Genomic DNA, 20,658 nt, shown 5'->3' on the forward strand with positions numbered 1-20,658 from the left:
TCTGGACCTCTGTAAGGCCTTTGACACGGTCCCCCACAACATCCTTCTCTCCAAATTGGAGAGATACCGATTTGATGGATGGACTGTTCGGTGGATAAGGAATTGGCCGGATGGTCACATCCAGAGAGTAGTGGTCAATGGCTCAATGTCCAGATGGAGATGAGTGATGAATGGTGTCCCTGAGGGGTCCCTGCTGGGACAAGTACTGTTTAATAGTTTCATCAATGCCATAGACAGTGGGATCGAGTGCACCCTCAGCAAGTTTGCAGACAACACCAAGCTGAGTGGTGTGGTTGACACGCCAGAGGGACAGGATGCCATCCAGAGGGACCTGGACAAGCTTGAGAAGTGGGCCCATGCGAACCTCATGAGGTTTAACAAGGCCAAGTGCAAGGTCCTGCACCTGGGTTAGGACAACCCCTGGTATCACTACAGACTGGGAGATGAAGGGATTGAGAGCAGCCCTGTGTTCTTTCACAGTTTTGTTGACTTCAATGAATAGGCTAAGAAGTCTACCAGTGGTGCAGCCAGTGTTCAGGTGACTTTGTACTCTTCCCAGTGCTTCATCTTTCAGTGACATTATATAAGACACTCTGTTTCACCTCCCATTTTCACCAGGAGAGATACATGGCTTGTACAGAAATGCTCAAACAAGGTGTGGATGGGGGAGTTGGCAAAGTTAATCATAGACACAATGGCAAACAGCCATCCACTCCTCAGATCATACTGAGGATGTGTATAGCCTAGTTCATGGTGGTAATCCCACTGCTGGAAGTAAAATCACTTCTATTTACAGAAAAAAGCCCCTGAAACAGTTGCTGGCTGATGTCACTGGCAGGCAGTTAATTTCCATTATGATCACTAGGATATGAGTGTGATATGCAACTGGACTCCGCTTTTAAAAAAATCGTAAAGGAGCTGCCGGCATTGGGCTGCTGGCATGAGCATGGTTGGGGTTGTGTGTAGGTGCCTCATTGCAGTGTTTTTGATAATGCCAACCGAATAAGAGATTCTTTGTAACAATGCACTTGTCTTACAATTGCTGCACAGAACCTGACCACGTGTTGCCGTACCAATCCAGTGCCCTCCTTGCAACGTGGGACTAGAATCAGGATTAGGCATCATAGGATGGTATAAAAACAGGCTTCGCTCACTTTTCCTTTAACAGGCAGGCTTGGGTGTACTTGAGGTCTTCTGTAGGTGTGAGATACCTACAAAAGATGGAGGCTTTTGAATGTTGCTGTTGAATGTGCATAGTCAAATGATGTTTGGAACAGACCCTTTCAGCATCAAACTTCTATTTTATTTTACTGGTGCATTTATGATGTGTGAAGTGAAAAGCACTGGATGCAGAGCATCTGGTAGCACACTATAAAGACACATGGTACTTATGGGGGATACTCATTAATAAAGCTGTGGCACAAAATTAAATCTGACCAGCCATGTGTAATTTACTCTTGTTATAAACTTGCAACCTTGTCAGTTGTTTCATTAACCTACAATAGCTGCATTAGTATATGGTTCTTGAATCCTAGCTCTGGAGTTGGTAGATGCTACAGTGGAAAAAATGAGCAGATCTTCTCTGTGAGTAATTCCTGAATGTCCATGCTCATTGGACTCTGCTTCTCGCTTTTGCTGAAACTTGCCCTAGGTCCTTGTCCTACATCCTGCTCTGATATGGTCTGTACAGTGTCCCTGCTTAGCACACACTGTATGGCCTGTGTTTCCATGGAATGACATCTCAGGAAGCACTCTGTGACACTAACGTTAGAGAGTGCAGGCATATGCTAATATGCAACTACTGGCTTTGAAGCTGACTGTAGTTTTAACTGTTTCTTGCCATGATTTCACCAAATTCATTGCTATGCAAATTGAAGTGGATGATAAGAGGTTGTAGGGAATATAGGCAATGGCCTCAAGCCCCACATTTTGTGATTCTGTTCTAGTCGTTGTGTCCTGTGGGAGTGGCTGCCAGGTTTTTGATATCTGTTTCTTGGAGGCCTTTTGATTAGAGGTATACTGCCCATTTCCCAAAAACTGTGTGAGTGTCCGTGCTTCTGGTACAATTACAGTAACTTCTATTTGATTTTTTTCTGCATAAGCTGCTTGCTGGATAACATGTTACTCTCCACACCTTACTATTTATTGTCTCTTCTTGTCAGCGCATGTCCCTTCTCTTGAAAATTAAGGGGTGTCCTGATTGCCAGCCCCATCATGGTATGTTTTGCAGGAAGGACTGGGACCTTTATTGCTCGCTATAGCTATAGCTCTGTCTCCCAGAATGGACCAGTGAATCTCAATTTGGCTTGCTGCTAGGTCCACAGGCATAACAGGTACTTATCACAGCCAGTAAGGCTCCTTGTGCCCCGTGGCTACCCTCTTAAGTCCACCCCAGCAGGCTTTGCATATTTGTACACTTCCCTTATGCCTTAATCTCATAATTTAGTCCCACCTCTTCAGTACATTGATTCAAAAAACATATAGAATGACTTAACACAGGCAGGCTGTGACTGAGCCCTGACCTTGTGAATTGAAATGCCAGAATGATTTCAGCAATGACTCAAGGCTGCCTGTTATCCAACGGGACCCTAAAGGTCTCTAGATCAAGTGCTGTGTAGCCTGATCCACTCCAAATGATGATAGGCCCAAGCATGCCTGTCCTCAGGCTCTCCACACTACTTAACCAGAGACCACTGTGTGCCACACAGCAGATCTTAAGTAGTCTAGAGAGGCATAAGAGCAGCAGGGGCTTTTACACTCTGACAGAACTGAAGGGCTAGTATCCTTAGCTAGTTCCCCCTCTACTTGAAGCCTGTCTTTCCCTTGCACCTGCATGCTTGGTGCTTTCTGTCAGTGCCAGGACATGTGCTGATGCAATGGAAACTAGAGGCAATGTGTTCCCCATGGGCTGTTGCACAGTGCTGTGAAATCCCTATGGAGCAAGGTTGTCCTAAAACCCTTTGCCTGGGACAAACTTATCTGGGTTCTGTTTGATTTCCATTAAAGCACATGGCTTCTTCTGTTGGCTTGTTGGAACCAAAGGGAGGGAGCTGGGGTTTGGGACCACTGCTGCTGTTTTATGTTCTTGTGCTGATGTGTCTGTTCAAATAGTAAGTTACCTGTGATTCACAAAAGCACATCCTTGGCTGCATTCCTTGCCAGAAGCAAGAGAGAGAAGGAGAACAAAGGCTTCCTAGGAACACATGAGATAAGAAGATTTACTGGATTTCAACCATAACGTCTCTCAGCTTCCCCACCTTTGTCAAATGTCCTTGTGACTTTCTGCTTTTCTTCCTAAGTTGTTCCTAAGAACGTTCCCCATACTCATTAGGTAGGGGAATTGCCACGGTAGAGCACCAAGTCCTCTATCAGCTGTATGGTGTCATGGCAGACCAAATGGGACCTTAAGGCCTGTATGTATGTTGATTGTGTGAAAACCAACTCCCCCCAAAAACAATGTTGTCAAACTTGTAAAAACAGGTGGAATTGTCTTGAGCTAGGACACTCCACATGAGAGGCTGGAAGACTTTCTGATGTATAGGAGAGAAGGGAGTACTACCCCACAGCTGGGCACAGTAAACCAAGTAAAACCTGTTGGTGTAAGGCAAATGTTCACCAGCCAAACTGAAGGGGTTCATGTTACAACAGGAGAACTAGGATGTATACTAGATTTGCATCTCCCAGAGTCCAGCTTGATTAGATATTTCCCTCAGGAACACTACAGCTGCTTCTGGGTGCCCCCTCAAGGCCTGTTTCCCAATTGAGCTATGTTGAAATGGAAATTCAGGCAGTAACAGAGCCCTGAAGCAATGGATATGGGTCTCTGTTGTGACTGTACTTTGAACACGGGAAAGCAGTGCTGAAGATTAAGCTGTGAGGCTAGAGCAATAAGCCATCCAGGGTTGCTCTGACTGTGTATTGAACTAGAGTCCTAAAGTGATTATTGAATTTGTTCTTGGTTATCTAATCAAGTGTGATGTCTTGCTGTTACTTTCTTTAAGTGTAATAAATTTGAGAAGAGATTGCATCACTGTTTAGACACATCGATTAAAAATTATGACTGGCTGCAGAAACCTTAATGAAATACTTTCAGATGGCTGTGGTCACCTTTCACTTGTTAATTAATGTGTTCTGAAAAAGCACTCGGCAGTCTGTAGCGTGCATCCTCCCATCAGGCTGAGCATCCTGACTGTAGGTTTTTTTACTTTTTACATAGGTTTACCTGGTACAAGTGTGGCAGTCCTGAGAAGCTGTGTTTAGTAACAGCAACTATGTTGCTTTTGCAGTGTTTTATGCAGTATATGAGCTTTTCACAGCAATTCGTGAACGGGGGACACCTAAACTCACTGGTGGGATAACTAGTGAGTGCAAGCCCCCTGTTTGGTCGGTTTTTTGGGGGCGGGGTCTGCTTTCTCCCCCTCCCCCCAATAACTGATGAAGCCTGCTGTTTCTATTGTATGCTTGGACTGATGCTTTTGCATCTTTACCATCATAATATGTAGGCAGGCACAACAGGAGAGCTCCAGAAGCCAGAAGTGGCACAGGTATGTTGTATGAGCAGGATGATGAGGGCAGAGAGGTGATGACCTCCCTGGGATCAGGCAGTGGATCAGCAACAGGAACAGAAGCAGTATGATGTTTTTATGGACGATCCATGAAATATGAAAAGAAAGTCTCCAGCTGGCTCTTATAGCAAATGGGATAGTTGCCAGATATCTCTCAGCCTGTGATAGGGATACATAAGGGGCAGGCAGAGTATCTGTATACCCACATAAATGACTACATGAAATAAAGGGGCACACAAAATATCTGTGAGGAAGAGATAACATCTAGGGAAAATATTATGGAAAATTTGAGTTTACACAAACCCACACACATACACAGGAATGAACTCACAGTTCCCCCTTGTTTTGTTTGGAGCACTTGACTGTAAATTGTCATCTCCTGGCAAATTCTTTAATCTGTGTTGAGAACAAACTCTGCTGTGAATGTGGATGATTTGTATGTTTATATATATGAGGGTTGACTGGAAAAAGACCGTGAACTCCAATATTAAGTTTCTGGCACTGTACTACTAGTGCTCTCACTGCAAAATGTGTAAAAATTGTTGGCACATTCTGGGACAAATAATAAAATAGTCTTTGTGGTGTAACTGCATAAATCAATCCCATTAAAGAGTGGAAAGATATGGATTTAATTTAGGTTTAAGAAAAATCACCCTGTGGAAATAGGTTGTCAAGAGACTGACAGAATGCTGGCTACAACTGGACAAAATAAGACAACTGACACTGACTTTTCTAAAACGCAGTTCCAAGCCTACCTGAGTGTTACAGGACCCAAAGGCACTTGTGTTTCAATATGTAGGAGAACTACCTTTTTGCATTTTGATTCATTAAAGCAAGGGTTCCAAAATCTGATTGGGTTGGTACTGAAATCTAATGAGGTAATTTTGTCATCTGTGGTTGCATTGCTTGATCGATGACCCTATGTCCTGGTTTTGGCAGGGATGGAGTTGATTTCCTTCCTAGTAGCTGGTACAGTGCTGTGTTTTGGATTTAGGGTGAGAACAATGTTGATAACACACCGATGTTTTAGTTGTTGCTAGGTAATGCTTACACTAGCCAAGGGCTTTTCAGCTTCCCATGCTCTACCGACTGAGAAGGCTGGAGGTGCACAAGAAGCTGGGAGGGGGGCACAGCCAGGACAGCTGACCCCAACTGGCCAAAGGGATATTCCATACCATGTGACATCATGCTCAGTATATAAGCTGGGGGAAGAAGAAGGAAGGGGGGGACGTTGGGAGTGATGGCGTTTGTCTTCCCAGGTAACCGTTACGCGTGATGGAGCCCTGCTTTCCTGGAGATGGCTGAACACCTGCCTGCCGATGGGAAGTAGTGAATGAATTCCTTGTTTTACTTTGCTTGCGTGCGCAGCTTTTGCTTTACCTATTAAACTGTCTTTATCTCAACCCATGAGTTTTGTCACTTTTACTCTTCCGATTCTTTCCCCCATCCCACTTGGGGGGAGTGAGCGAGCGGCTGTGTGGTGCTTAGTTACCGGCTGAGGGTAAACCACGACACCCTGTATTTTCTCTATTGTTGTTTAGGCCAAAATTATTCTATTTAGTCATAGAAATGGGAAAGTAGCTGATCTATATAGGTCAGTGGGATGTGGAATTGCTTTGTGGGGTAAGGTAAGCTCTGATAATTGTGTAGCTCTGTGTCTCTAAGAGCATTCTTGGGCAAAAACTGCAGCACCTATTCCTATCTAAATGTTGCACACATCCTCCAGGCATTCATATTAACCATTGTCTTTTAGGTGTGTTTGTGCTTCTCAGGGACCTTCACCAGCATGTGTGAGTCAGCATTTTTTTCAGTTAAATGTCATACATTTCTGATTCAGGGAAAAAGGAAGAATGACACCCTGATTTTGTACTGAGATTAAGTGACAGCACTTTAAAGTCTATTCTTTAGCTTCATGTGGCAAGCTTTTTTTATTTAAAAAGAAAGCTCTTACTCTAGTCTTTGGGTTTATGGTTTTCTTTTCTCTAGTAACAAAAGACTAACTTTAGGTTTCCCAAAACACAGCAATGTCTGGCAATGAGAATCTACACAAATATTACCTGTATTTGAAAAGTTAAAAGATGGTAGCACTTGCTTAATTTCATTTACTATAACTGAATATTGTGCAATGGAGACATCTCTGAAGACCATCTTTTCCAACAGCAGGAAAGCTTTCTGTGTTCTGTGGACTTTGAGAGAGCCAGACAGGCTTAACTGGCATGGGGAATTTGCACATGAGTTTCTTGTCTGATTCAAATTCCAAAAATGACCATTCCAAATGTATGAAACAAACATCAAAGTTGCTTCGTTACCAAATTAAAATGCATCTGTAGATAAAACATTCATCAGGGTAGTTTAAGTTGTTCATGTCAATATCTGTTATTTTGAGATACCATAGTTTACACAGGGAAAATTAATTTCATGTGAATTGGCTGCTTCTGCGGGCATAAAGAAGGTCTTTATGAGGTACAGATTCATGTGTTGCTTATCTCAGTTGGGAACAAGGAATTGTTATTGTTGATGGCAAGTGTTTGAGGCAAAAAGCATCTTTCTATGGATTGTGATCCAGAAAGCTGGGCCTCCTTGTCAGCATTGTTTAAATTCTCCATAGCAGAAGAGGGAAGGAATATGATCTACCTTCCCAGAACAAAATGATCCCAAAGGCTTGAGGGGCACCTATGCATACTTTTGTACCTTCTGCAGCAGCCCTGCATTGTTCCTTTTGTTTCCTGTTCTGTGTATTCCTTCAGGGTTGTAGGGCTTTGGCTCACTCTTTCCTTAAACCCAGTTTTAATTGCATAAGGTTGGGTAAAAACTGGAGCTCCATACTCCTGGTAACTATGTTGTGACCAAGGCTCCCAGTCTCTGGCTGCCATTGAAATGCCTAGTTGCAAGCTCCTTATATTAGGTCTGTTCTTTACTAGCAAACAGGCTGGTGAAAGAAGTGGAAGTAGATGCACAAAGGGAAGAGGAGAGCCATCTCTCACTTATAAGTGTGGTTTGGGTGTTCAGCAATGACTTCACTGCACATCAAGCTCATAGAGGTGCCTTCCTAATGTAACAATAGAACAACATCTCAGTATAGGGTATTACGTTTCAATCTTGCTTAATGAAGACCAGCCACCAGCTGGGCTTTAATAGCTAACTCTTTCAGTCAGGATTGTGCATCACACCTGCACCACTTCATTTCCTGACTCACATTACAATTCTGGGAAATGTGGCTAGTCTCGATTTTAGATTAGGATTATTTCACAAGTCAGCTAAATGTACAAACTGTGAGTAAAAACAGTCATGGGCTTTGCTTTCTGCTCTGTCAGATAATTTCTGCACAATCATTGCCACTGGAGAGAGAACAGAGCTGAATTCAGAGAGGATGGTATCTACTGGTATCCTGATCCTGTGGACTCATAAACAGGCATGTGGTTTTCCCTAAATAGCAAAGGGGACTACAAGCAAAGTTTTTTGTCATCATGAAAATGCAGGATTGATCTGTAGAAGAGGTCCTGTTTTCCAAAATTGAGAACATAGACTTTGGGAAGGTTCTGGGTTTTGGATTAATGCTGGACTTGGTACCTTTCAGTTGATTTAAAACATGTAATATATTCTTGGAAAGTAACTTGTGATATTGTAAAAAATATAAGTTTCTTCCTGTCAATATAATTTATAAAGAGGTAGTGGGATTTTTGATGGCTCTCTGAATCAGCAGTTGAATAAAAGTATTTAAAAGTGTATTAGTAGTCTGCTGTTGGCCTAAGCAGTAATGATAGGGACGTGTCTGTTAGCAGACAGCAAGGATTCTGACACTCCTGCAGAACTCCTTACTACCTTACTAAACATCCTTACTACCTTCAAAGCAGCAGATAGGAATTGGTTATAGAGAATGAAGCCTGGGCTCCATAGAGTGGTTTTCACACGTGTTGGATGCTGTTGCAAATGGACACTGCTAGCCCTTCTAGTATGGGAAGAGACATTGTTTATTGTACCATAAAGACAGTGGCTGTCAGATACAGAATTACAGTGTTGTATACTCTGTGCTTGAAAAAGAGAGCTGAGACAGGAAAAGTAGTGGACAGGTCAGCCTCTGAATGTCTCCAGTAAAGTATTTTTTCAAAGTAATCACTCATCTGGGGGGGCAGAAATGAGGTTTTTCTTTTTCAGAGGAGATTCTATTTTATTTCTTTGTTGCTGTAGGTTGGCATGAAATATTATAGGTTTTGTTCAAAGTGACAGCATATAATATAAAATAAAATTTTGAAATGGAAAAGCATTTCAGAATGGAAAAACAAAACAACACAACATGTGTTTCCTACATTGCTAGAATGTTTTTTTTTCTGATGTTAACTGCAAAGTTGTTGCTTTTTTCCTTGTCCAAGTGACATTTCATCAAAATGAATGCAGAATGCTGACAAAACAGCACTTTCTTCAGCAAAAACAGTGTTCGGAATGCTTGGCTAATTTTTCTGATTGTGAACATGAATGATGTTTCAAAGCCATTAACATTTTCTGGAAAAAATTACTAGTTTTAATACCTAATAATATTTCTTGAACATTCTTGTATCACACTTCAGGCATAAGATCAATGCACAGTCTGATGAGCTCTCTGCACAATTCCTTTCCCATCCTCACTGGGTTTTGAAAACTGTGAAAGCTGTAATTCAAAGTTACTTGGTTTTATGGTTGTGTTGCAAAACATTTTAAACAAGGTGTGACTATTAGTCATATATGAAGAATTGTGTCTGTGTAAACATTGATGCGGCAAAACATTTTAAACAAGGTGTGACTATTAGTCATATATGAAGAATTGTGTCTGTGTATGATGCTTGAGAGTTCCAAAGCAATTTGTTGCAAGGATTAGCAACTAGGAATTTTCCTGTCCTGTATTTGAAACTCATGGGAACGGTTGCAATAAGGAAAGGAAGGAGTGAATATTGTCTGTGGTGGCACTGTTTTGTCACTGTTTTCCCTCAGTTGAACAAAAACTTGGGAAAGAATTATTGCAACATTTGAGAAACCATGATGCTTGAGAGTTCCAAAGCAATTTGTTGCAAGGATTAGCAACTAGGAATTTTCCTGTCCTGTATTTGAAACTCATGGGAACGGTTGCAATAAGGAAAGGAAGGAGTGAATATTGTCTGTGGTGGCACTGTTTTGTCACTGTTTTCCCTCAGTTGAACAAAAACTTGGGAAAGAATTATTGCAACATTTGAGAAACCATAGTGACATTCAGAATTCATATAGTAATGATATCACATGACTTAGGTCAGGTCCCAGCATCTTCTCTTGCAAAATGTGTATGTCTCATCTCTTCAAGGCACTGGCTTTCATCAGCGTTCACATATGTGAATTTGGGATTGCCATTTAGGTTCTGCTCTTTGAAAACCTTGGGCCTGGCAGGTTCTAATAGTTATTGCTGTTGAAAGAGCTGAGAAAGCCGTATTCCAAAACCAGGACTACTCACTATCAGGCACATGTTCTACTTGTACTTATTCAGGTAGACTCCAACAATGCATAGAAAACTAAGCAGAAACTGATTTACGAGCAGTTCAGTCATGAGGTTTTTTCCTCATTGCTACCCGAAATTTCAGTAATCTCTCTACATACTAAAATCAGAGCTTAGATCGAAAGGGTTTGGAGGAGAGGAACAGGGAGGAGTACAACTTCCACGTTCCTTTCTGAACAGTGTCCCTATAATCCTAGTCCCTGATCTAGCAGCAATAGTGCTGTTAAACATGTGTAGATGCATTCTGCCCTTGCCAGTTACTAGCAGGCACTGATTCTCTATGAGTCCAGGCATACCAGAAGAGGGGAGTCTGTAAGACAGACTTCAAGAACAAATGGGGAGGGGGAGGCAGCACAGAAGGATCCTTAGTGTAGATGTGAACAGTTTCAAATCCTATAAACTTGGAAGTGTTTAATTCAAGGGCATGGTTTCAAGGTGCTAAGCTGACTTTCTTCCAACTTAATTTGTTCTTCATTCTAGAAGATGAGAAATATCTCATTTGATATTTCTAGCTGCAACTAGTGACAGTTCAGCTGGTTTACTTGGAACAAGGAAGGCAGATAACGGATTCACAATGTAACTTTTTGGAAACTAAAAGGAGGCAGGAAGGGAGTGAAGGAGGAAATTATTTGAAAACATAATCTTTGCTTTCATCCACCAGTAAGCCTGGAATAATGCTCAATTTAAAGAGTTCTGGACATCCAGAAAAGTAGCCAGGCTAGAAATTAGAACTCAGCCCATCATTAACAACGTGGTGATAACTATTGGCTACAAACACTACCAATCAGTAAAATCAGTTCATTGACTGAATGTTCTTGCCTCTCAGTTCTTCTCCTTTATGAACAGAAAATTTGCATGCTTGACATTGCAAAGCTTTGAGGTCAATTTCACACAGCTCCCAGTTGCCACCTCTACTCTTCCTCAACCCTCACACAAAATGACCTCTGAAATCCATTTCTGAGGGCTTTCCATTGAGACTGGGTTTTACCTAATGAAAGTAATTCTGTTCTTTTAGGAGAACCAAAAAAACATAGAAATACATGGGGAGAAATAGATTGGGATACGATTTTTGTGGAATTATTTCACAAGAAACTATAATAAAATCCACCTCCATTTCAAACCAGCCACAAAACACTGTTAAGGGGAAGACCTGCAAAAGGGAAACTCTAGGTTTCAACCTGCTCTAACTCTAAAAGCTGAAGAAACACCACATTTGCTGAAGGGGAGAAGATACAAAGGAGGTAGGACATGAGGCAGTATGGAGGTGGTAAATAACCACTTTTCAACGGTCAAAATGCTATGTTAGATGGCCATCCATTTCCTCCCAGTTTTCCAACATACTGCCTTGAAAAGAAAATGGGAGCTAGTGGTTGACTGAGGGCTGTTAGAGATGTCACTGAATAATCAGAGGAGATAGCTGAGAATGAAGATGACTGAAGGTTACTGATAACTGAATGAAGATAACCTCACAGGTTTTCATCTGCACATGGCCAATTGACAGTTGAATCATCTGGGATGTTCCACAAAGATCCTGGTTAGCAGTTGGTTTTAACAGAAAAGCTATCTGCAAATAAAATCTCCAGGTTTGTTAGTCTTAGGCAGTCAGCTTTCAATGGCTAAATGAGCCAACTGTCACAGAGGGCTGTGATGATAAAATGATGATTCAGTGAACGCAGGGAGAGTTCCTTCATTCATTGAGCTTAATCCTTCTACCCCACAAGTCAGTTTGCTTTGTTATTGATTCTAACATTGCAGGACTACACCCCTTAGAAATTGTAATGCAAACTGCCTGAAAAGAAGGGATGTGGGGTGACATCCCATTGCCGTGAAATAAGATAGAATTCTTAGAAAACAGTGACGGAGTTTTAGCCCTCAAAATGCAAACTGTATGTGGATTGCATACTACTGTTTATGAGAGATGAGGGTGACCCTTCTACCTCCAGTCATATCAGTTTTGTATGCAAGTGTTTTTAAGTCATCTATCATGAAAGGAATTGATTTAGTGTAAGTATTGCCCTATATTCTTCATGAAAAACTTATTGAGCAATTACAAGGAAAAGGAAGAGGTGTAAGAGGTGCATACTGGCTGCCGGTAATATGCATCAGCACCTGCAGAATTATGTAATGTATTATTAAATATCTTGCTTTTTAGGAGTGGGTGATTTTGTTACCAGGGTCAATTTCATTGCCAGTGTTTCATAGTCTTCTTGAACAAAAAATTCTCTTTTTTATGACAGTGAGTGATACTCAGCATTGGTGTGAATTGCATTAAAGATTGCATACATTAATGAGATGTGTTACCTGCTGGGGAGTTCTCTGTGACTGCAGCTTGCTCTTCAAACATACTTTATCAAAGGAAGAGAAATTGACAAGATTCTTCTTTTGATAAGAAGTAGGGCTGCTGGAGCTGCCTTGTGCAGCATCACTATGAGACATAGACGGTACTTTGGTGAAGCAATACGATCACAGAACTATTAATTCATGCCAAACTTCAGCTGCTTTGCTGTGAAGGGAAAAAACAGCAGCAGAAATATTGCCTTGATTGTAAGCAAACGGTCTGAAGCTCTGACTGCCAAGCCACAGCACTGGTCCAAATGGAGCTGAAGCGGCGAATAGAATAGAATAGAATAGAATAGAATAGAATAGAATAGAATAGAATAGAATAGAATAGAATAGAATAGAATAGAATAGAATAGAATAGAATAGAATAGAATAGAATAGAATAGAATAGAATAGAATAGAATAGAATAGAATAGAATAGAATAGAATAGAATAGGTTACTTACCCCAAAGGAGCTGGTTCTTAGCTGGCCATGGCTTTAGCTTATTGATGGAGATGGTCTCCATTGTATTTGTCTGGTAAGCCCATTATGTAGAATAGAATAGAATAGAATAGAATAGAATAGAATAGGTTACTTACCCCAAAGGAGCTGGTTCTTAGCTGGCCATGGCTTTAGCTTATTGATGGAGATGGTCTCCATTGTATTTGTCTGGTAAGCCCATTATGCTAAAGTGTTTTCATCCTTTCTCCATGCAATCAGATTTTGCTTTCCCAGGTCTGAGCTGCTAATTTTTAGATGGCACCTATAAAATAAAAAAAAAAAAGGGAAGAATTTATTATTCTAAAATGCACAAGTGCACGGGAAAGTACCATGTTCCCCGCTTCCAGGAGTCAGTAGTTGCTCTTCTGCCCACTTTAGGATAGCTGGCTCCTCAACATTTGTGTCAGACTGGGGTAGACCTGCATGCAGGACAATAGCTTGTCTACAGTCCTGTCCCCATTAACTATAAGATTTCTCTACAGACAGTTGCAAGGTGATGTCATCCCTGTTGGCTGGTTGGCAAAGGGCAAAACCAAACAGCAGGAGGTGAGCAATCTGCCATGCAGCCTGCACCTTGTAGTCTCTGCCATCACATTGGATTGACTTCTCACTTTCTTGAACCTCTCAGGTGTCAAAACTTGTCCCTTTTGCAAGTCTTGCCCTTAATAGTGTTTTGTGCCTAGCTTGAAATGGAGGTGGATTTTATTGTGCTTTGTTGTGAAATATTTGCACAAAAAAACCACATTTTCAATTTCAGGAAAGTTTTACTTAGGAGTCCTGAAATTTAATTTCACAGGTTTCTTTGATTCTTTTTTTGATCTTTTTTCTTTAATAGTAGATTTTTACAAATGTTTCAAATCAAAATTGTTGTTGAACTAGAAGCTCTACTTAGTGGTTTCTAAAAATATACAAATGGTAAAGATTAATCATAGACTCCTACAGAGATCTAGTTGGGAATGGACCTCTGGAGGTGTCTAGTCCAACCCCCTGCTCCAAGCAGGACACACCCGTCAGGTTGCTGAGTGCTTTGTACAGGCAAATTTGGAAAAACTTGTGAGGATGGAGACCTCCCGACCTGTCTGAGCCTGGTCCCATGTCTGTACCACTCTCATGAGGAAGAAGCTTTTCCTTATGTCCAGTGGGAGCTCTTGTTGCAGCTTGTCCTTGTTGCGTCATCATGTACCTCTGAGAAACTTCCATCTTCTCTGTAACTCTTCTATTTAGGCAATGGATGACTGCAACCTGACACCCTCCACCTCACCTTTTCTTCTCCAGACTGAACAGACACGGTTTCCTCATCCTATCCTCGTACATCATGTGCTCCCACCCCCAGACCATGTTTAGTGGCCCTGCTCTGGACTTGCTCCAGTGTTGGCTTCTCTTTTTTATGGGGGGCCCTCACACCAGTTACAGGTACAGGTACAGATGCAGCCTCATCAGTGCTCTGTAGAGGAAGTAGTCACTTTCTTCCAGCAGCTCTCTACACTGTTGCTATGCAGCCCAGGCTGCCATAGGCCTTCATGGGCAGACTTGAATCATGTTCTGTGTCCTGTCCACCACTGTTCCTTTTCTGGCCAGTCATGCCCCAGCTTGCACTGCTGCCTGGGTTTATTCCATCCCAAGGGCAGAAGGTTTCTATTTGCCTTGGTTGAATTCCATTAGGCTGCTATCCATAACTTCTAGGTCACATTCTTTTTCACTCATCTTCACAAATAGTGTGGCCTCCCAAAAGGCTGATCTGTCATGACACAGAGGAGATGCTTCTTGTTCATTTGTGGAATTCTGGTAGCCATAGACATCATATACTGTAAGCTCAATGACTATGTACTACCCAAACCTAAGTATCTACAGAGGTCCTTGTTACAGAAGCAACAGCTGTCTGTCATGAATACATGGCTTGTAGCAGTTTGGTTACATTATATGCATTTTCCTTCTGTTTTAAAAAGGGCATGTGTCCTTGCCCTTTCTGCATTAAAATGCACTTGGCAGATCATTCTCCAGTTCTTGCTGTACTTCTGAAATTGGCATGCACCTGTGAGTCTATTAATTTATCTGCACAGTTTTAAGGCATTTTGTAGCAAAGCAGATGCATAGTGAACTGAAGGAAGTGACATCTGTCCTCATAATAAAGTATTTAAAGATGCCACTCTTGCTTAAAGAAAATAGCAATTATGATTCAAAAGAGATTTTTTTCCTCTAAGAAACTGGTATTTAAAGCAAGATTTTAAGTGTGTAGACCTATAATTACAGTGCCTGCAGTGGTTTCTGCTCACCAGAAACGGTCACTTCATCAGAGAATTGTTGAACATATCTGAAAGATATGAGCTTGATTCTTCTACAAGCACTTCCAGTGGGAATGCTGCGCCTGCTAATTAGAAAATGGCAGATTTTATAGAAGCTGCTTTTAACATGGCATGATTTGTTTTCCTGCTGTAGCTTTCTGTGTCATCATAAACTGGGTTTCCTTGCTGACATAGACCAGCTCCAGTTTTAACACTCTCGTCTTTGTCCCTGGACATCCTTGGAAGAAACAATGGTTTAGAGCCAGAAAGTTAGGGAGTGGGGCATCAAGCAAGCTGTAAAAACCCTCTAGGCCTCATTTAACATCTTGAAGCGTAGGAGGTGTCCTTTGCTTTTGTTTTGCCCTGGCTAAACTCTACATTCTTAAAATAGCCTGTATGACATGCTAAAGACAGCCGACACTGCAGGGTCACTGCTGGGAAGAGATGAGGTCAGCTCTACTACCCACTGTACTATATGGCAGTGTGGGTCCTACCCATCAGAGTGGTATTATGTGGGATGGGTTGCTTTTGCAGGAGCAGACAGGGCAGTTACCGTGCCACTTCCCTCTTCCCTGTGTAATCATGAGCCTTCACTCAAAGAGGCATTGTGCTGTGTGGGCAGGCAGGTCTTCTAGGTGTGGAAGTCACAACTGGTTTCTGCCTGCAGAAAGGCTGCAGGATAGCAGCCTTCATCACTCAGTACAGTGCAGGTGAAAGTCTTTATGCCATTAATCTTGGGAATGGGCTCATCTGAGGAAGTTTTCCCAGCTGAAGCCACCATGTTCTGCACGTAGCCGTGTTCTGGGCAGTTGCTGCTAGGGTGGGATGGGTGTGGTCTGTCCTGAAGTCTCCACAGGACAGGACACGGCAGGCCTTGCCTCATCTGAGTGAGGTCCATGGTCTGCCTATGTGTCTATGAAGAGAGCCGCAGGCCTCTGACAGGCCAAAACCAATGACACCTTTTGGTCCAGAAATAATGATTGGCTGTAGTGAAAAGTAAATGTTTACAGGAAAACACTGGGGGGGACAGGAAAGGGATTGTCCTCTGGCATGCCTCTGGATCAATTCCAGGGTAAGACAGCCTTGCATCTGGATCCAGAGAGCACAGGTGGTGAAAACAAAATACTAGCTTTGTGTTGGACTGTCCTTGGGGGTTTGCAGCTAGGAGTCACTGTCTGTCAGAGTCTGGCCACTGTCTTGGCCTGTCACCCAGCAACTACTTGCATTTTGTTCTCCTACATTCCCCTATATTGTGAAGGAGAGCCTGTCGTGGTGCTGCTCCCCTCTTCCCTATGCACAAACATGAACTAACGCTTTGCTTTCCTTGCAGGAGCAGTCAAGGTTTTATGCACATGAAACTGATGAAAACCAAAGAGAAATACATCCTGGGTCAGAACAGCCCTCCCTTCGACAGCGTTCCTGAAGTCATCTACTACTACACCACAAAAAAGCTGCCTATAAAAGGAGCAGAACACTTGTCACTGCTCTACCCTGTGGCTGTGCGGACCCTCTAATAACCTAGTCTCACCCCTTCCTGTGGATGGGAGGTGAGAGGTAAGCTGGGTTCCACAGAATTCACTGCCAGAATTCAGTGCTTGAGTCTGTGATGGAGAGTGGCAGCCTTTAGTCTTGGGAACATGAGCGCTCTGCAGAGTTGTGTATGGGACTGTGTGTATGGTACTTTTATGCTGCATCATGCCTCTAGAACTGTGCTTCTACATGAGAGAAAGAAATCTTATTTTAGTGCAAGGAGAACAGATAACCTTCCCAGAGCTTCTCTGTGAATGAAAGTACTTCCCAGTGAAAGTTCTTCCTCCATGTTTTGAGCAGAATCAACAAGTTCTTCTTAGCAGTAAAACACCAGCAACTTTTATTCTCTTGCTACCCTGAGAAACTTCTCCATGTGAAAGAGTAATGTGACTCTGAGGAACCCTAGGGTGTTCTTGGTGGAGCTGAGAAGGAGCTGCTTAGCAGGCAAGTCCCTGTGGCTCTGGTCACTTAGCTCGGTGGGTTTTGGGTTTTTAATGCAGTTTCTTGGGGTAGTCAAATGTTGAACTCCTATTAGGCACACATTTTATCTTAAAATAATTTTGTGACGGCAAATCATGGTCAATTATTTATGAATAGGGAATGTAATTAAAAAGTAGTTTGTTATACATTTTTACCCTTTTTGGTACAATAATCTCTTAAGAGTTACTGTCTTCATTTGCAGGTTTCATTCATAGATGCAGGCAGCTAATTCTGCTTGGGGTAGTTACACTGTAATGTTTTAAGTAGTTGAGAATGAATCATTTTAATATGCAGGTTAGTATTTATGCATGAGGGTGGTCAAAGGCTTTTATAAAGCTTTAGTAGGCAAAATCTTCACTTGCTCATTCATCTGGATCAAACAGTTGTCTCACTGAGGTAGCAGACTAACAAGTGTGTGTCACACTGCCTTTTCATAAGATGGCTTTTGCAGCTGTGTAAATGAGAACGGCAGTATGTAGCAGAGCAGAAGGTTTTTTTCTGGTGTACCAAGGCATTCTTAAAACATGGTCCCTTGACACATACCTTCTGGCCAGTGTTCATTTTCACCATGAGCAGAAGCCCCCTGCTATATTTCAATCACTGTCAGCCAGAAGCACTGCAGAAGCTGCTCTGTACTTTGGTCCTGCCAACTCAGTGCCCATCCACTTGAGGGATATTTTCTACATGCTCTGTGTGCTCGTTGAATAGGATAAGTGAAAAAAATATAATTGTGCAGAAATTGGAACTGGGTAATCAATAGCCCAGTAGTCCTCACTTTGTGCCATCTCCCACCTATGTCTAGAATGTTCCACGTTAACCCATCAGCTGTTGTAGGAGCAAACTGGTTATACGCAGTTTATGTATTTTGCAGACTGCAATAGGACTGTGAAGTTGTGTGTTATTTAATTCAGCTTTCTTACCTACTATTCCCTTTTCTGTATGCTTAGAAAGAAGTGCAAATCTGAAAATTGTAATGGAATAACCACTTACTGCCTGTAAAAGTAGTGCTTCATTGTATTGTCTAATCTGATAAGAACCTCAAGGATGTCCCATATAATGTCATCGGTGATTAATGTTCTGCTTCCTTTTAAGCCTGCCTTGTTCTTTATATGACATCCAACACAGTTTGAACAGGAGTGGATCACACATATGTGAGGAGCCCAGTGTCATTCTCTGCAGCAACAGTAGTGGGACAAGCTGTCCCTATCTCACCCCAAATTTGAAGCTGCATTGGACTAGGTTCTTACTGGTTTTCTGAGAGAAGGGTGGCACAATGGAGTAGAAAGAGACAACATTCCTCTCCAAGTGAAACCAAATATCCTCTTTTTCATGTATTCACCTGCATGCACCTTTTATTTCCCTGAAGTCTTTGCAGAACTCTTCATTCTCCTCTTAACATCACCCCATTGGCAAAAGCATACAGGCACTTTTAAGTTAGCATATTCTTCTCTCACCAGAGTAGGAGTTCATGAAGATGGCAGAGCTCGCAGGGATTAGGAATCAGATTGCATCCACTGCTGTCAGAGTCTTTGCATGTGTGGGCTCTGGCAACTCCATCATGCCCCTTGGGACAGAAATATGTCATGTTCCTTCTTTTTGCATGTTGAAGTGCATTTTTGAGAATCTGGCATTGTTGCTGTTCTATGGCCATTTTTCTTCTTCTGTAATAAAAAGTAAGCCCCTACTCTCTCTAACAGATATTACCAGTAGAAACCAACATTATCGTTAACCAAGGCCTTGCCAGACTTCCTTAAGCACATTGTCTTTAGCTCATGGAGATGACTGTTGTACTGAATCTTTCTTGTCATGGGCTTGATCGAAAGTCAGCTGAAACCAGCAGGTGCCACTTTATGGCTGTCTGCAGATTTTGGTTTGGGATCCCTTGCTTCATACAAATCAGGTCAATATGCATCATACAAACATGTATACAGTTTATTACAGCTTCAAGGATCAGAACAGGATTCTTGGTTCAGCAAGAGGAAATCATCTCAGAAAATGTTGGTTGTCTGTGGGAAGGTTTTTTGATTATTATTTAAAAAGACTTTTAGAAAGTACTCAGTAATTGCAGAATAAATAAAACCAGGATTTTGTTTGCACTGTAATGTTGTCTTTGTTTATTTAAGTGATTGTATGATATTTTTCCAGTGAAGGAATATTCTTCCCAGACTTTTTAATGTACAGTGAAAATACAGTGTGTTGCAGTGTGTAGTATTGCGTATAGGTGGAAGATCTCATAGCGATCATGCCTATATAACACATTAAAAGTTTATTTAAAAAAAAATTATAAACCTCTCCCTTTTCTTCCTCTCATTGTCAATGTGTACTCAGGTTGTCTTGAACAGCTAATAGTTGAAGCGGCCTTTCAGAACAACTTGTGTCTGTGGGTCTTAACTGTGTAGTGAAAGTAATCATTAGGCTATAATCTGGTTTGGAGTCTGGAAAATCATATAGCTCAGTTCTATCCTGAGTAATTCTCTTGACAATATGGACCTTTGCAAGGGCTGTGCCAAAACAACAGAGGTGTGTGGGTGAAGGACATTGCTGTCCAATTGCTTGAGGTGCTCAAGGAATCTAGTTATTGCTTTTTACTGTGTAACACTGGTGAATCACTTTTTGCAGACTTTATAAGATGTGTTAATTAGGCTTCTATTTTGATGAGTATTTCACAGCATGATGAAAGCCCCGAGCTGGGAACATCTTGTACGATGGGTAGGAGAGTTTTAGTGGCCAAGATTACATCTCACAGCTCCTTTCATAATTGGAAAAATCATTAAGGTTTGTGGAAGTACAGTCATCACCATGGGTTCTGTTCTTGATAATAGTTTATTCTCTGACTCTGAAATTAAGTCTTTAGAGCCAGGATGCAAAGTGCAGGGCTCTCTTAAGTGCAAAGGTACAAAACACACATTTCCAGCTTCTCAGAGAACATGACCTGAGTCTATGCTCTGAGGAAAACTGCTTGGAGGATGACACATTTATGTGCTGCTCCTCACCACCACAATAAGGCTCAAGATTTGCCCTTTCTCTTGCTGTCATGGCTCAAGTTGGCAAAACAAACACTGGGTGGCAATGTTGGTGGAGGCTGCAAATGCCATCCTTCATCCAGGCTATGATTCCATATTCACCCTGCTGCACTGCTAAGCTACACTCTGGGGTACTCAGTTGGTCCTCTGCTGCTGTTAGTTATTCATGCTGTCCTCAGGTGGTGCCTGAGCAGAACAAGTAAGGTCTTAACACTTATTTAAATAAATAAATAAATAAACAAACAAACCCCACCCAACACACTGCTGCACTAGCTCCTTGGAGAGGAGGAAAAACAAAACAGAAATGAAACAGACCTGTCTGCATTCCTGGTCTGAGCAAGGGGAGGAGGGAATGAACAGTGGAGAGTCAACTGGTTTTCGTACATTCTTTCCTTTTTAATGATCTGCAATGATCCCACATAAAACACTGCTAATTGCTTCCTCTTATTCCTTCTTGCTG

General features: G+C 41.9%; 1 protein-coding gene across 1 annotated transcript in view; it reads left to right on the plus strand.

Moving 5' to 3' along the window:
* Positions 1-19,450, plus strand: part of SHB (SH2 domain containing adaptor protein B) — a 93,783-nt gene extending 74,333 nt beyond the window's left edge. The window contains exon 6 of the mRNA XM_009275865.2: positions 16,496-19,450. Within this exon, the coding sequence (XP_009274140.1) occupies positions 16,496-16,679 (184 nt within the window). The 3' untranslated portion in view covers positions 16,680-19,450. The remainder of the gene's footprint in view (positions 1-16,495) is intronic.
* Positions 19,451-20,658: the final 1,208 nt, after the last annotated feature.

Source organism: Aptenodytes forsteri, unplaced genomic scaffold, assembly GCF_000699145.1.
Source record: "Aptenodytes forsteri isolate BGI_AS27 unplaced genomic scaffold, ASM69914v1 Scaffold91, whole genome shotgun sequence".
In the NCBI taxonomy this organism is placed as follows: Eukaryota; Metazoa; Chordata; class Aves; order Sphenisciformes; family Spheniscidae; genus Aptenodytes; species Aptenodytes forsteri.